We start from the raw sequence: 13655 nt of genomic DNA, 5'->3' as shown, positions 1-13655 counted from the left end.
GTAGTCGGGGGGGCGCATGAGGCAGGTTCCGAGAAGTGACGCGCCTGGCGCTCCCGTTCATTGTTGTAATGATGCCGGGGACGCTCGAAGTCGGCCCGGCGCCGTGACCGCAGCCTTGAATGGGTACTGCGCCGCCCCACAGAGCAGCGCTGCAGTGGGTGCAGCCGGAGCGCGCTAGCGACGAGGGTCCAACCGCACGGAGGGTCCAACCGCACGGGTCCAAGCGAGGGGGTCAAGATTTATAAGTGTGTGTGTCGCTAGTGTCTCCGGCGGACGGGTAACTAACTCTGCTGCCTTTGGTTTCAAGAATCGTTAAGAGGCGAAAAGTCATAATGCCAGACGCGCACTGTGTTCGGCACGTGGTGGCAGTAAATTATGGGTTCTTAAGACCCGGGGACAGCACTGCCGCCTTTGTCCTTTGCTTCCCTGCTCCAGTACGCATTTCGTCAAACGTCCATGTCCAGCCACCCCATAGAGGGCTAGGCTGTAGAACACGGGTTCGCACTCATGGCGCAGCGGGGTTTCCGTCAACCGTCATCTTCGCGGAAGTCGAGTGTCAGACGCGGCAGATTCTGTGCTCAGTCGCAGAAAAGGGGAATTTATGACCTTAAAGGCTTCGGCGTGGTAAGAGACACGCGTTCTTCGAAGCGGCTTGTTTTCCGCTCGACCGGGTTTGTGCCGTCCTATTGTGTTCCATTTTGGTGTGTTTGTTGCTCGAACCCGTGTGGGGAGAGAGCGTTGGGTCACGTGAGGGGGTATGAATGTATCCGTGATTGGGTGTAATTGTGGCCAATGAGTGCTGATTTTGAACCATTTTGGGAGGGGTTTTCACTCTTTCTTAAACGCCCACTTTAGAGGCGGGGTTTTAGGGATCAAAAACAAAGTGTTGTGGATTGTTTAGGGTCGGTCCGAGATCAGGAGATCTGAGAGATCAGGTCGATCGAGAGGCGAGGCGAGTCTCGCAGGTTGCGGGCTCGGCTCAATGTTGAGTGGCTAATACCTGCCCTGTACATAGTGGTACTTGTAAATAAACTGTAAATATTCCTTGAAAGGTCAGTCGTCTGCTACGTGCCCTCGACTAACGAGCCATCTATCGTCGACCACGACATCATCGACGAGCGATCGATCCACATCAACGTCCATCGTCACATCGTCGTCTTTGTGAACTACGCCGCTCTCTCTCCCCTTCTCCTCTCCACACCACCTGTGCGCTAGCGCGCGCTGCTCCTCCTCTCCTCTCTGCACACCAGCTGTCCAATCACGCGCATGCGCGCTGCTCCTCCTCTCCTCTCCCTCTGCTCTGCAAATAAACCCGTCCGCGCTCCACTCAGTTGCTTCTTGGGTACTGCGCCGTCCGATGACTGCAAATGGACGCCAACGATTTCGTCAGCGAACTGGCTGGCACACCTTCAACTAGCGCCAGCCAGCACACTGTCAGAACCGCGAGCACCTCCGAAGACAAGGCTGCACAGAGGGGAGCTCGCGACGCTGAACGTAAACGGCAGCGTCGAGCAGCGGAGTCCTCGCTTCGAGAACGAGAAGCCGCAAAACGTTCACCACTACTCGATAAATAAAGAAGACATTTAATACACTACTACACGTGTCTTTACTCTAAAAACCAATTAACACGCTATACTAGGTTACAACTCAAGAACGGCACCACCTCTTGTAGTGTATCACTCCGCCAAAGCGCCGGACTCGTGACGTCAGTGCGCGCGCGTTTTGAAATGGGTTTGCTATGAGTGCGTGATATCGTCTGTTTTGTCTCACGCAGTTTGTTTGTCGTCACTGGAGTCGTTTATAAGCATATTAAGTCCAAAAAATCACGGGAACGGCTTACGCCATGTTCAAAATATTCCCAGTAACGCCCTACTTGCGCCGCGTGGAGAAATATCCGGCTACGGTGATAAGGCACAGCGGCAACTTCCGCTGCCGTTCTTAAGTTGTCACCGAGTATACTATTCCACGGCTTTGCATCCCCTCAGTGTTCCCACGTGGGAAGATGGCGTAATTTTTTTCTCTGATGTGATTGTGGGGCTTAAGGCGCCGACGCTACACAGGCGCCTTACTCTACAATCGGATCCCCAGCTAGTTAAAAGTAATCCGGAGCGGTGCCGTAGTGGAGGGCTCCGGATTAATCTTGACCACCTGGGGATCTTTAACGTGCGTCGAAATCGCGAACACTGGGACGTTTTTGATTTTCGCTTCCACCAGAAAAGCGGCCGCCGCGGCCCGGGATGGAATCCACCTAGTCCTTGTGCTCAGCAGAAGGCCTTCTCAGTACTTTCATTCGCCGGGTATGACTTTAAACAGAAGGCGTTCGGTTTAGTGTTTTGGGTATCTGGGCGGATACGGAGACCGCCCGTGCTTGCTATGGATGTTCGTACTAGGCGATTTTCAAGCCAGAGGGCAGCTTGTGCTCGTTTGATGCCAACCAGCGCAGACGAACGGTGTTTAGGGTAAATGCTCGTTATAACAAAATCGCTTTATTCGAAATCTCGCTTTGTGCTAAGTATTTCACGATCCGTACTTCAGTGTAACAAGAGCAAATGATATCCGCTTTTAGCGAACTTTCGTGTACATTTACAATGAAGTGACTTTCCTGCCCCGAGGACCTCGCTATAAATGAAGGTTAACTGCGTATTCATCGATATCTTGCATGATGCAGTTGTATTGGTTTGACGAAAGGAAAAAAAATCCCCGCCGTGTCTGGGGTTAGCCCACTGCGACGAAAAGAGGCCAGCACTTGAAGAGAGCTGTTTACATTCAAATGGCCCTAGTGATGCTCTCTGCAAACGGTGTGTAAATAGTGCACGAGGCCTTAGCCTATCCGGCTCTCGTTCCTTACATCGCGAGTAGTATACACCTGTTTTGTGCCGTCAAAAACAGCCTCCGTAAGTGGGTTCGAAGCGCGAAGCAAGGAATATAGTCACGTAATTTCAAAGGGTGTTATAACCTCCATGACGCAGGGCTGAAGCTCTTTGCAACAGCGGAGGGGGCAACCACCTTTTGCTGTGGCGCTGTCCGCGGCCTCTGTTTTGTTTAACGCCTACTCTCAGCAGTGTGTTCTGACACGTTTTTGTTGCACCAGCTATATATAATTGCTCCACAAAGCCCAACGATGTTTAAATAAAGCGCAGCGAGCGTTAAACAGCGGCATTATTTGCCTGGGGAGAAAAAAAAAAGAATACGGGCGAAAAAAATGCACGCATCTTCACGAACTGAATCATGACGAGTGGGCGAAGCATTGGGGATCGTTCTTACCGTACATCACCCATGGCATTGCCCACTCGCGCATGTAAATGAGTGACAACGCGTGTGTACACTGTGTAACCACACTGTGTACAGTGTGTACAGTGTGTATAGTGTGTAACCACTTCCAATCCAACCCGGTACAATTCAATTTAATCCAATCCAATCCGATCCATTTCAATCCAATCCAATCCAATGCTCCTAGCGCATGCGCAACACTGCCTACATGGACGCCAAGAGACAAGCCACGGACAAAGCGAGGTCCTAAGGTGCTTTGCCCCTAAAATGTGTCCCCGGCTAGCGATTCTGCCGAGAGAAACCCCGCTATCTCGCATTCGCCGAAAGTGTCGCAGAAGTTCGTTCACTGCGTATCTCGAGTTTTAAACATTGTGCGAAAGGAAATAAAATTTTTATTCGTTTGACTTAAGATACTGCTCTTAAGATACTGACTTGACTTAAGATACTGTATATTAATTTGTATGTATTTTTCACCGTTTGGAATAATAAACAATTCAATTCAATTCAGTTCAAAATTGCTTGCAACTGTCAATTGCGATGGCGGATTTCTCCCGATTCTGACGCAACGTATGCAGTTAAAGGCTTGCATAAGCACCAAGTTCGTAATGGACTTTATTTAGAGGGGTTTACTGTAGTTCTAAAATTTATTTATAGCTTGGCGTGTGTTTTTGTGTTCTTGCTAAGTTTCTACTTTTCTTTCTTTTATGTCTTGTACTTAATGCGCGCTTTCTTATTGTGACCTTAATATGCAGCTATAGTACGAACTTTGATTTTACCATCCTTTATGGAATGCGTTCGAGCGGCCGATTGGGAAGAACTAGCGTTTCATAACTTAATCCGCTCTATTCGAAACACGATGGACGTTTTCCAACCGGGAAAAAAGGGGTAGAAATATTGAAGCTGTTGAAATTTCGCACTACAATGACGCAGTATGGGCAGAAGGCAGGTAATATGGGGCCGAAATAAAAACATAGTTATCTTTGTGTTAACTTAACGTTATCGTCCAAGTGTAACGGCAAAACGTAGCTAAATACCCCACTATAATCGCTTATTCAAGTTTCATGGCGCCGGCTTACTTCGGCAGCCGCCAGTTGCGGAGAGAGGATTAGGCTCCTTCATAGAAATTGAATTGAATTTATTCCAGCGTAAATAAAGAATACACGACGAATACATACAGGAGGAGGTCCCAAAGTCAGTGACTGTCGGTGTAAAAGGGCTGGGGGGGTCGCCACTGCTTGATACGTTTTTTTTTAAATATCTTCATTATTGTTTGCAGTTTGCAATAAAACTGGCATTGTTGTTGCGAGGACAAAGCAGTACTTATTTTAATAAACCAAACGTGCATTAGGGGCTAAGCCCCCTCAGGGGCTCCGTTTCTTGGCGTCACCTGTCGTCGTCGTATTTGTCGTATCATGTAGTCATGGTACTAAAACACCGGGACACTCGTTCACGCTTCGCGCTAGAACGTAACGCGTATTAAAAAAAAAACATGGGGCACTCGTTCACGCCTCGTGCTAGAGAGCTCCGTGCTTCAAAGACACGAGCAGCGAATCTGTATACCTCTACCCCCATGGATATGATACCCCCATGGGTTTCATATCCAGGGGCAAAAAATCTAAGTGACGGCCCTTCAAATATATACCTCCATCTACGGCAGCAGGCAACACGTTATTCAGATGACCTCTGGGAGTCTTCAGTGTGCCCTGATTTCGTGCCTTCTTGTGTACTACATAAAATGCCACACGTATGTGTTTGCATTTTCCCAAGTGCTTGTTTTTATGCAGCAAATTTATATGCCAGGAGAACTTTCGTCGAAAAGACAGATTGCAATTCACCGAAAAGCTTGTTAGTGCTGCAGAAAAACGATAACTTAGAGTGGGAATCTACAACTGAGATGTAATTTTAATGACAAACCTAAGAACGAAGTGTAAAATGGATTCGTAGAGGCGAATGAATTCCGAGTGTGAAGTTAGACTCTGGGGACACGGATAATGCAGGGAATACAGCCCTAAATACTGCTTTGTATGAAACAGTGATTTTATAATAAATGTTCTTTCTACTTCTTCGTCTCGTCCACAATTTGTTCAATAGCAGTATCCAAACAATCTGAAATTTTGGAATACTCTGCATACATCCGCGCAACTATTAGGGTGAAAAATCTGTATATTTGGCCGTGTTTGTGAAGTGGATCTCGCAGCGTGTATTAAATAGGTACAACAAGGATATATGACTAAAACGAATTTTACCTTATATAGAAATATAGGGAAAAGCCTAGTATTCGTTAAGGGACAATAAGATTTGGTGGTTCGCAGCTTTGGTGCTTTTTTAAGGAATAGTCCTCCTGTGTTATTCCTTAAATATGGGTACTATGTATGTTTCTCAAATACTCATGCCAAACTTCTGAAAATGCGCTCGTGTAATATGTGCAAAGATAAGTGCACGTATTGCACGATTTTTTTTATCATCATGAGCCAAGTTGTCACGCAAGAATCTTTGGCTTAAAGCTATGTTATCACAGCTTTGGCGTCCTTTTGAAGTAAGCTATCAAGTGCATCTCATCTGGCTTATTTAAAGAAATGTGGTTTCACTAAAGATTAACTTCATTCCTGTATTTTACTATAAGAGGTTTTATGCATGTGTCATGCTCGTTTCTTAAACGGCACAAAGCCGATGCCAACATCAAATTTAGTCATGCCTGTTCATATGCCTCAAGCGTTGCCAATATTCTCAAAGGTTTTTGAGTGACAACGTGGGTAATTACTATCGAACAGGTCATCTTATGCATATACATATGGATGCATATAGGTATATTAGAATATTTTCGAGGTTTATGGTGCCACAATTTTACTAATTTTAAAAGTAACTTTTATTTTAGCATATCCTTATTGTAATGTTTGCACAGCCTCAATAGTGGCCTGCAGTTCATTGAAGGGACGTACAAAAGACACTCGATGCTTGCCGAGTTGAGACTGCGCAATGGAGAGCGTTGTTGCACATATCGTCTTCCACTGACGCACCGTGCGTTCACCGCGCCCGAAAGGCGCCATCGGAGGCTCTCCACAGCGACGTCGGCGGAAACGCGCTAATATGCAGCGTAACACCTTCCAGGTGTGTTGGCCTTGCACGGCGGTAGATGTCACCTATATAAAGGTATGCATGCTGAAAGCTAGAAAGTAACCTATAACTCAGTAACCCTTACGTGTATAACTATACAAAGGTTACTGAGATATAGGTTACTTTTGTACCTTATAAATTATAGGTTACAAAAATTCGAAAATGTATACCTCTACTAAGGGTTACCCAGCTTAGAGTGTAGTTATCACCTTTTGCTTTTTTTAAAGCCATAATTCAACTTCTTCCTCGTTTATCATACAAATTTGGAAATGCCGAGACCTCTACGTTTATAGCCTGCATTGTAAAAAAAATTATTTTTATCACTGATTCGGGTGTGTGCTTTTTTCTTGTTCCGTGGTAACCAAACTTTTCTTTAGCATTCGATTAATGACCCAGGACAGACGCAGTATTCGTTCGATCATAACGTACAACAATGTACTTTACAGGGAACAGCGAAACATGCTTATGTATAGTATGCGCACATACCTAAAAATAGGGCAACGCCACGCACATATGCAGTGTCTTGGACATTGTGCAACCACAGCAGCATCGAGACATAAGTAACCTTTAATTGTGACGGATGCATCATTGTTTCCTTGTGGACGCTGCGGCGGCCGTTCGCGGGTTCTGACCGGAAAGGCGGTGTTAAATTAATCGATTGCTCAGGTCAGCGAAAATCGATTGCTCATGTCAGCGAAGGGGCCTTGAAATTATTATCTGTGCGTATATTTTGCTCTCCTTGGGAGTTTATTGTTGTCTGTACATGACCGTGCAATGCAACCCCTTGCGTTTGCGTGTTGCGTGTTGCGTGTGAAATAACCGAGCCTGTGAAATAACCCATCGTTTGCCAGGACGCTGAAGGGGACGACGTGACCGATGACCCCTCACAAAGTTGACGAAGTTTGAAGGTTTACGGTAAAAAGTTGTGGGTTTTGTGCGCTCAGCACGTGCGCGGGAGAGGTTCGAGATTGGTTCATGTGTGACCGTTAAATGAGGGATCGGTTGCACGGGTTTTCAAGGAAACGTTGGCGCGCCGCTATTGTGTATACGTCTGGCTGAATCTGCGGGTTTGCGGTTTTGTGCTCGCGGCAACCCTGTGAAGTTCCGTCGTGCGTCTCCGCGGAATGACCGCGGAAGCGGGGCTGTCGTGCATGGTTGGCAAAGTTGTTTTCGGCGTGCGCGGTAGAATGTTTGGGGGTTTTGTGTCCGCAACAACTCTTTTCACCGGGACCTGTCATATCTCGCTGCAGCAGGGGTGATAATTGCTGAGGCTACGGAGAGATGGTGCTCCGGCGAGTAGTGGAAACCGAGACAAGGAAGCCAGAGAGAAGTGAGTGAGAGAGAGAGAGAGAGAGAGAGAGAGAGAGAGAGAGAGAGAGAGAGAGAGAGAGAGAGAAAACAACTTCTTTATTTGGTGATACACGCAGACGACGGGCCTGTCTGGAGGAGACGCCTTTGAACGGGTGGAGAGCATTCTGTGTGTGAGAATCACTGCCGCCCGTTACCCACGAGGTGAACCCGCCGCGGTGGCTCAGTGGCTAAGGCGTTGCGCTGCTGAGCACGAGGTCGCGGGTTCGATTCCCGGCCGCGGCGGCCGCTTTTCTGATGGAGGCGAAAACCAAAAACGCCCGTGTGTACGAGATTTCGGCGCACGTTAAAGATCCCCAGGTGGTCAAAATTAATCCGGAGCCCTCCACTACGGCGCGCCTCATCGCCTGCGTTGCGTCGGCGCGTTAAACCCTACAATCAATCAACCCACGAGGTGATCTCGTTGGAACAGACAGGCTGCATCTGAGGTTAGGAATATTTAGTACGGCCTGATTGAATAGTAGAGGGGATAGCACTGCCCTTTGCGGGGTGCCTTTGTACGGAAGTTCAACTGTGTCTGAAGCAGTGCCCGTGATTTACCGGCCTCAAGTTTTAAATTAAAGCTGGGCATTCTACTCCGAACACAGGCTCGTAACAGTCGCGGTGTGCGATTTTCTTTGTATTCCGGCTAGCAAAACGCATACCGCATAGAAAACACCTGGAAAGGTAGAGCAACCGATGAAGGGCGACAACAAAGGTGTCTGGCTAACCTCACGAAGTCGCAAGCTTTCCAGAAAGCACAATGGGACGCGGTCATAAATCAGTATTTGATATCCTCTTTTCCTTAGTCGTCCTAGCTGTTATGTTTATTGTTGTCAAAGTTTTTCGACTAATGTGTATGTTTTTGGGCGTTCAGCCGGCTCCGCTTCGTGCGCGTTGCACGCGTTCCGTCTTCGCTTATATAAAGTGTTGATGCACACACGATGCAAGGTGTTTGCTACATAAGCCCCGTGTTTACGCTGCCCGTTCAACGCCCCTTAAGTGGCCGTTCAGCTCTGCACCGGGCCGTGTACTCATCGCATTCGGGCGCAGCCATTGGTGTCGCCGGCCTCTACGAGAAAATCATGACGCAGTTCAATATATTCCTCATCCACCTTTCTCTCAGGTCAGTCAGTCACCGGTGTTTTTGTCGCGCAGGCATTGTGGTGTACGAGACACCGGGACGAATGACTAGGATGATTGTTTCGGAATACTTTTTGTATTGTGGAGATTTCAAGATGAAAGGTAACAAATCTATATCACAGTGCCCTTATATACTGACTGCCGCAATCAGCAAAATACTTGATTGATCAACTTATTGTAGGGTTAACGCGCCCACGCAACGCAGGCGATAAGGCGCACCGTAGGGGAGGGCTCCGGATTAATTTTGACCACCTGGGGATCTTTAAAGTGCGCCGAAGCGTGTTAACGAGCAAGAAAGTGGAGTAAATTAAATTTAATTCGCAACAGGCGGAAGCTGTTTCACCGTCCGGTCTGCTCTTTTGTCTAACCGGCGTGCTTATCTCATTTTCTGATGTCCAGTATGCGCGAACGCGATTTTGCGGCGCCAGTGTGCTCCGAGGCAATGGAAATGATCGGCCATCATTCTTTGCTAGATTGCCGTTGAGTTCATAAAATTCCAATGCCGGCAAGTCATCAAGCAAGGCAGACATTATGCATTCCCCGGATACCGAAATCGTTGATTCATTTGTGTCGAATCCCGGCGGTGCTTATGTACCGTACTTAACTGCGAAACAGCTTTTTCCTCTCACACAGATTACCGGGAGAAGCTGTTTCACAGCAGAAGATCGTCTGATTTGTTCAATAAACCATTGGCCTATACGTGTCTCTCGCCCGTGCCGCGCATGGAAATGTTGTTTGAGTGGGTATTGGCCTGCGTTAGTTTTAAGTGCGGAGTACCTTAGGACCGCACAATGTCCGTCCGCGTCCGTGAACATAACATTTACAATCCCAAAAAATCACACAGGCACCGGCATCATTCGAGCCTGTGTCTGGTAGACCAGACAGAGTTAGTGTCAGTCGTCTTACCCATTGGGCTACGATCGTGAGTTGGTACCCGAGAGTCAAACGGCTCACTTCCTCGCCGCTTACTCCCTTAGCACCATCGAGCGAAAATCAAGCGAAATTCGATTTGAGCCGTGAGTTGCAGTTCCATTTAGGGAATAATCAAGGTGCAACTCACGGCTCAAATCGAATGACGGTCGGGGCGCAAATCGGATGTCACTCGGGGCCCAACTTGGATGCCATTTCGAGTCCCCGTACTCCGCACCCTCGACATCATCCACGGAGTGGAGATGCTGCCATTTTTTTCTTTTCTTTTTTTTTTGTTGCACTAGGATCGTTCATTTATGGTGATCTACCAATGGTCGGTATTATTCGTTTTTCCTATTTGCCGTTCGTGGTTAAAGTTGGGACAAGTTAGACTACTTCTAATTTTTTTTTACGCCTCCCGGATTTCCTGACACGTGAGATGTGTATAAAGCACCGAAATTTCATTTCCTGGAAAAGGAGTGGTTATGACAAGGTGGCGCGATCGTATTCTAACCAGTTTTTAACCAACTATACCCAAAGCCATACCTTGCCGAGAGGAGTTACAATCTTCGCTTCTTAGCCCATGGGGCCTGAGTTTCAGTGCAAATACCTAGAAAGTGGACCTTATTTTTTCTGATCCTGCGCCAAAATGTCCACGCACAAAAATTTCAAAGAGGGTTGGGACCTCCAAAGGAGTTTTCAGGGTAATTTGAAGCCGGTTCTCCCCGAAACAGGTGCTCTGCTAAAGCCGGAATGCTGTGTAGAACTACTGTGTTCGCTTTGGCTGAACCGATGTTTTGTCGACGTCCAGATGTGTGTCTGTATATATGCACACCAGAAGCCTGTAAAAGGATGAATATGTTCTGCTTTCATACAGTGAAGTATTGAGTTGTCTATTTTTTTTAGTTACAAATATAGACGTTCGTTTTTTTTTTCGGTCCGCTCAGAAACACGCGCACGTGCCTTGATAATTTTCAAACAAGACAGCCGAGTACAAACGCAATAAAAGTTCACTTGCCCCAGCTTCCTCGGGTACAAAGTTTCAGATAAAAAACTGTTCGTAAATTTCGTGAGGACATGACATAAAACTGAAACATACTTGCAGGTGCAGTGGCGTGGGGGGGGGGCAAGGGGGTACAAGTGCCCCGGGCGCCACTAGGGAGGGGGCGCCGAGCCAAGTCCTCCCAACATGTGCCGGAGGGAAAAAAGCGGCACCGGGTTACCGTATGTCACCGCAGCGGGACGGCACTGCTGCAAAGGTCGCTGTTGAAGAGAGCGCCAGTTGTGCTAGTTGGCGCGACATTGCAGAAAAAGGATAGTGCTGAGGAAGACAAGGACGACAAGAGGGGATCACACATGGGGCGCAATGTCGGGGACGCACACGGGGCGCTAGCACCCCGCCAACCTCCCGGCATAGTACCCCGTATGTGACCCCCTCTGTCCGTCCTTGTCTCCCTCAGCACTATCCTTTTGCTGCAATGTGGCTGTTCAAGCAGTCTATTTCCTTTCTGCTTTCCTTGTCACGAAGCGGCGCCACCGATGTGTGAATGCTTAGGTGCGAAGTCCAGGAGGCAACACCAGATGATATACAGTGTGCGTGCGGGCTGCATGTATGCATGCGCTTTCTGTTTTCGTTTGTATTCCAGAAGCGAGCGGTGGGGTGAAGTGTATGTGTGTGTGTGTGTGTGGGGGGGGGGGGCGATTAGATTAATCCTTTGCAGCTATTCTTAAAACGCCAGGTGAACCACGTGCAGTAGAGTTTAGGGATCCTCTTTTATATTCACACCAAACCAGTATGGTCGTGTTCCATCAAAAACGATACACGCCGCGAATGCTCAGTGGAAGGCGTTGCGCTCCTGAGCTTGCGCGGTTGCGTTCTATTTCCTGCCGCAGCGGTCCTATTTCCTGCCGCAGCCCCGAGCTAGCACATTAGGATGGCTAAGTTCTGCTGTCTCACCCTTCGAAAGACGCACCTCGTCGTTTTCTTTACGTCGACTCACGGCCGGGCTACAGGGGCGGCATCCGCCGCTCTAGCCTTGCCGTGGCCGACGCTGGTGCTTTCGTGACTCCGCCCGCGAATTACAGGTAACGGATGGCAGAATCTCTTGTTTCACTCTTTGTAGAGCCACGTGTGTGAATCTAAGTGACGTCGCATGGGCAATTGTTGTGGGTGTCGTTTAAGGCTTTACTTTCCAACCACCTTCACAGCGTGCATTGGAGCATATTTTTTTTTCTTGGCAACTTGCTGACGATGAGCATCAGCACCGGCGTCACAAATGGCAGTGATATGCGACGAGGAGACCACAGGGATTGCCGGAATGAGTTTGTCTAACGCATCATTACCATTAAAAAACAATGTGGGCATAGTATGTAGATATGAAGTTTGCAATAAATCATTTGAGAAATAGATTTCATGGTCCTATTTTACGTAAAGCGATACGAAAACCGGTGACCGACAAGGTCCATTTCTTTTTTCACTTTTCTTTCGAACCTTGCGGACTTCTGGGGTATGGTACGATGAATACATATGCTAAGACGGCTATAGTCCACTGTAGAGAACAATCAACCAAAGAATCACTCATTCGCTTTCCAAAAACAGCCAGATGGCCTTCTTTCAACATAGATGACGACTACAACAAAAACAACAACAACAACAATAATCAATCAATCAATCAATCAATCAATCAATCAATCAATCAATCAATCAATCAATCAATCAATCAATCAATCAATCAATCAATCAATCAATCAATCAACCTTTATTTTCGGTGCCCAGGAACAACCCTAGGGTCTTGGTACTGGTACACCATATACAAAACATACATAAAAACAAACTAAAATCAAGACAACACAACACCCAAAACCGTATGCATGAAAGAAACAATATAGTAAAGATAGTTACAGTAATCTCAGAAAGCAAAACAGCAAAAAAAAAAATAATAATAATAATAATAATATGGTGGTGATGATGATGACAATCACTATCATTATTATCATGAGGGGCGCGAAAATATATTTGCCATGGGCGCCATCCTATCTAGTTACGCCACTGTGCACATGGTAAGATTTGTTTCAGTTTTACGAACTTTCCTTGGAACGATATACCCTTTGCGAACTGATGTTTTGCCAGACCGGATAAGAGATCGCCATTCTGTTGGATATGACCCACAGCCCCCACCTTAAAACACCTATCATCAGTGGCTCAAAATCAGTCATCCTAACTTTTCTCCGCGTAAGAATTTCTCCGGCAACTTTATCAGTCCTTTAGATGGCACAGTGCATCCGCTCTCACTCTTTCATTCTCATCTGGGTTCCCACCATAGCGCGCTATCTGGAAACTCAGTGGTTCGTGAAGCTGCTCGAGCTTTGGACTTCAGAGAGGGCGTCTCCGATGATAGTGATATAGTAGTCCCTCTGCGTGGCAGGTTGCACGCATACGGGGACATCCTCGCTCGTTACCGTTTCGAGCGCACTGCTTTAATTTCCGCCTCATCGCCAATCTCTAACCCGACGCTCTTATTAAGAGGTCATCCTTCGCCAGCTCCAGATCAGCTCCTTCCCCAATCCCTGCCACCGCGTCCGCGATCTTTCCTAAAATCTACATAGACGCATGTCCGAATCTTTATGCCCCTCGCGCATCGCTGTACCGCATCATGTGGGGACTGGGACAGCATCGCACTATCCAGGCTCCGATCCCATTCCGCCCTCCTGACCCTCACCAGCAGCGTACGCTGTGAGGCCGCTTTGAGTGACCCGGACCCCCAGTACATTGAGCAGATGTCTGCCGGTACCCCCTAGGTAGAACTGGCGTAAAAAAAGGTAGATGGAGAGAGAATAGAAAGACACACACCAGGAATGAAAAACTGCTTGCA

At 47.5% G+C, this 13655-nt stretch overlaps 1 protein-coding gene across 3 annotated transcripts in view; it reads left to right on the top strand.

The window, feature by feature from the left end:
• The window catches only part of LOC144149703 (sulfotransferase 1B1-like), a 229386-nt gene that overhangs the window by 27186 nt on the left and 188545 nt on the right, over positions 1-13655 (top strand). The window contains exon 1 of one of the 3 annotated variants that reach the window (XM_077681354.1): positions 8675-8857. The exons of the other annotated variants lie outside the window; for them this stretch is intronic. Coding sequence (XP_077537480.1) covers positions 8676-8857 — 182 coding nt within the window. The 5' untranslated portion in view covers position 8675. Of the gene's footprint in view, positions 1-8674; positions 8858-13655 lie in introns of those variants that run through there. 3 annotated transcript variants of the gene reach the window in all.

This window comes from Haemaphysalis longicornis, unplaced genomic scaffold, assembly GCF_048455015.1.
Source record: "Haemaphysalis longicornis isolate Haplotype H1 unplaced genomic scaffold, Haemaphysalis longicornis Haplotype H1 scaffold_8, whole genome shotgun sequence".
NCBI lineage: Eukaryota > Metazoa > Arthropoda > Arachnida > Ixodida > Ixodidae > Haemaphysalis > Haemaphysalis longicornis.
The sequence above is the reverse complement of the archived record's forward strand: the minus strand, read 5'-3'. Positions and strand labels throughout refer to the sequence as shown.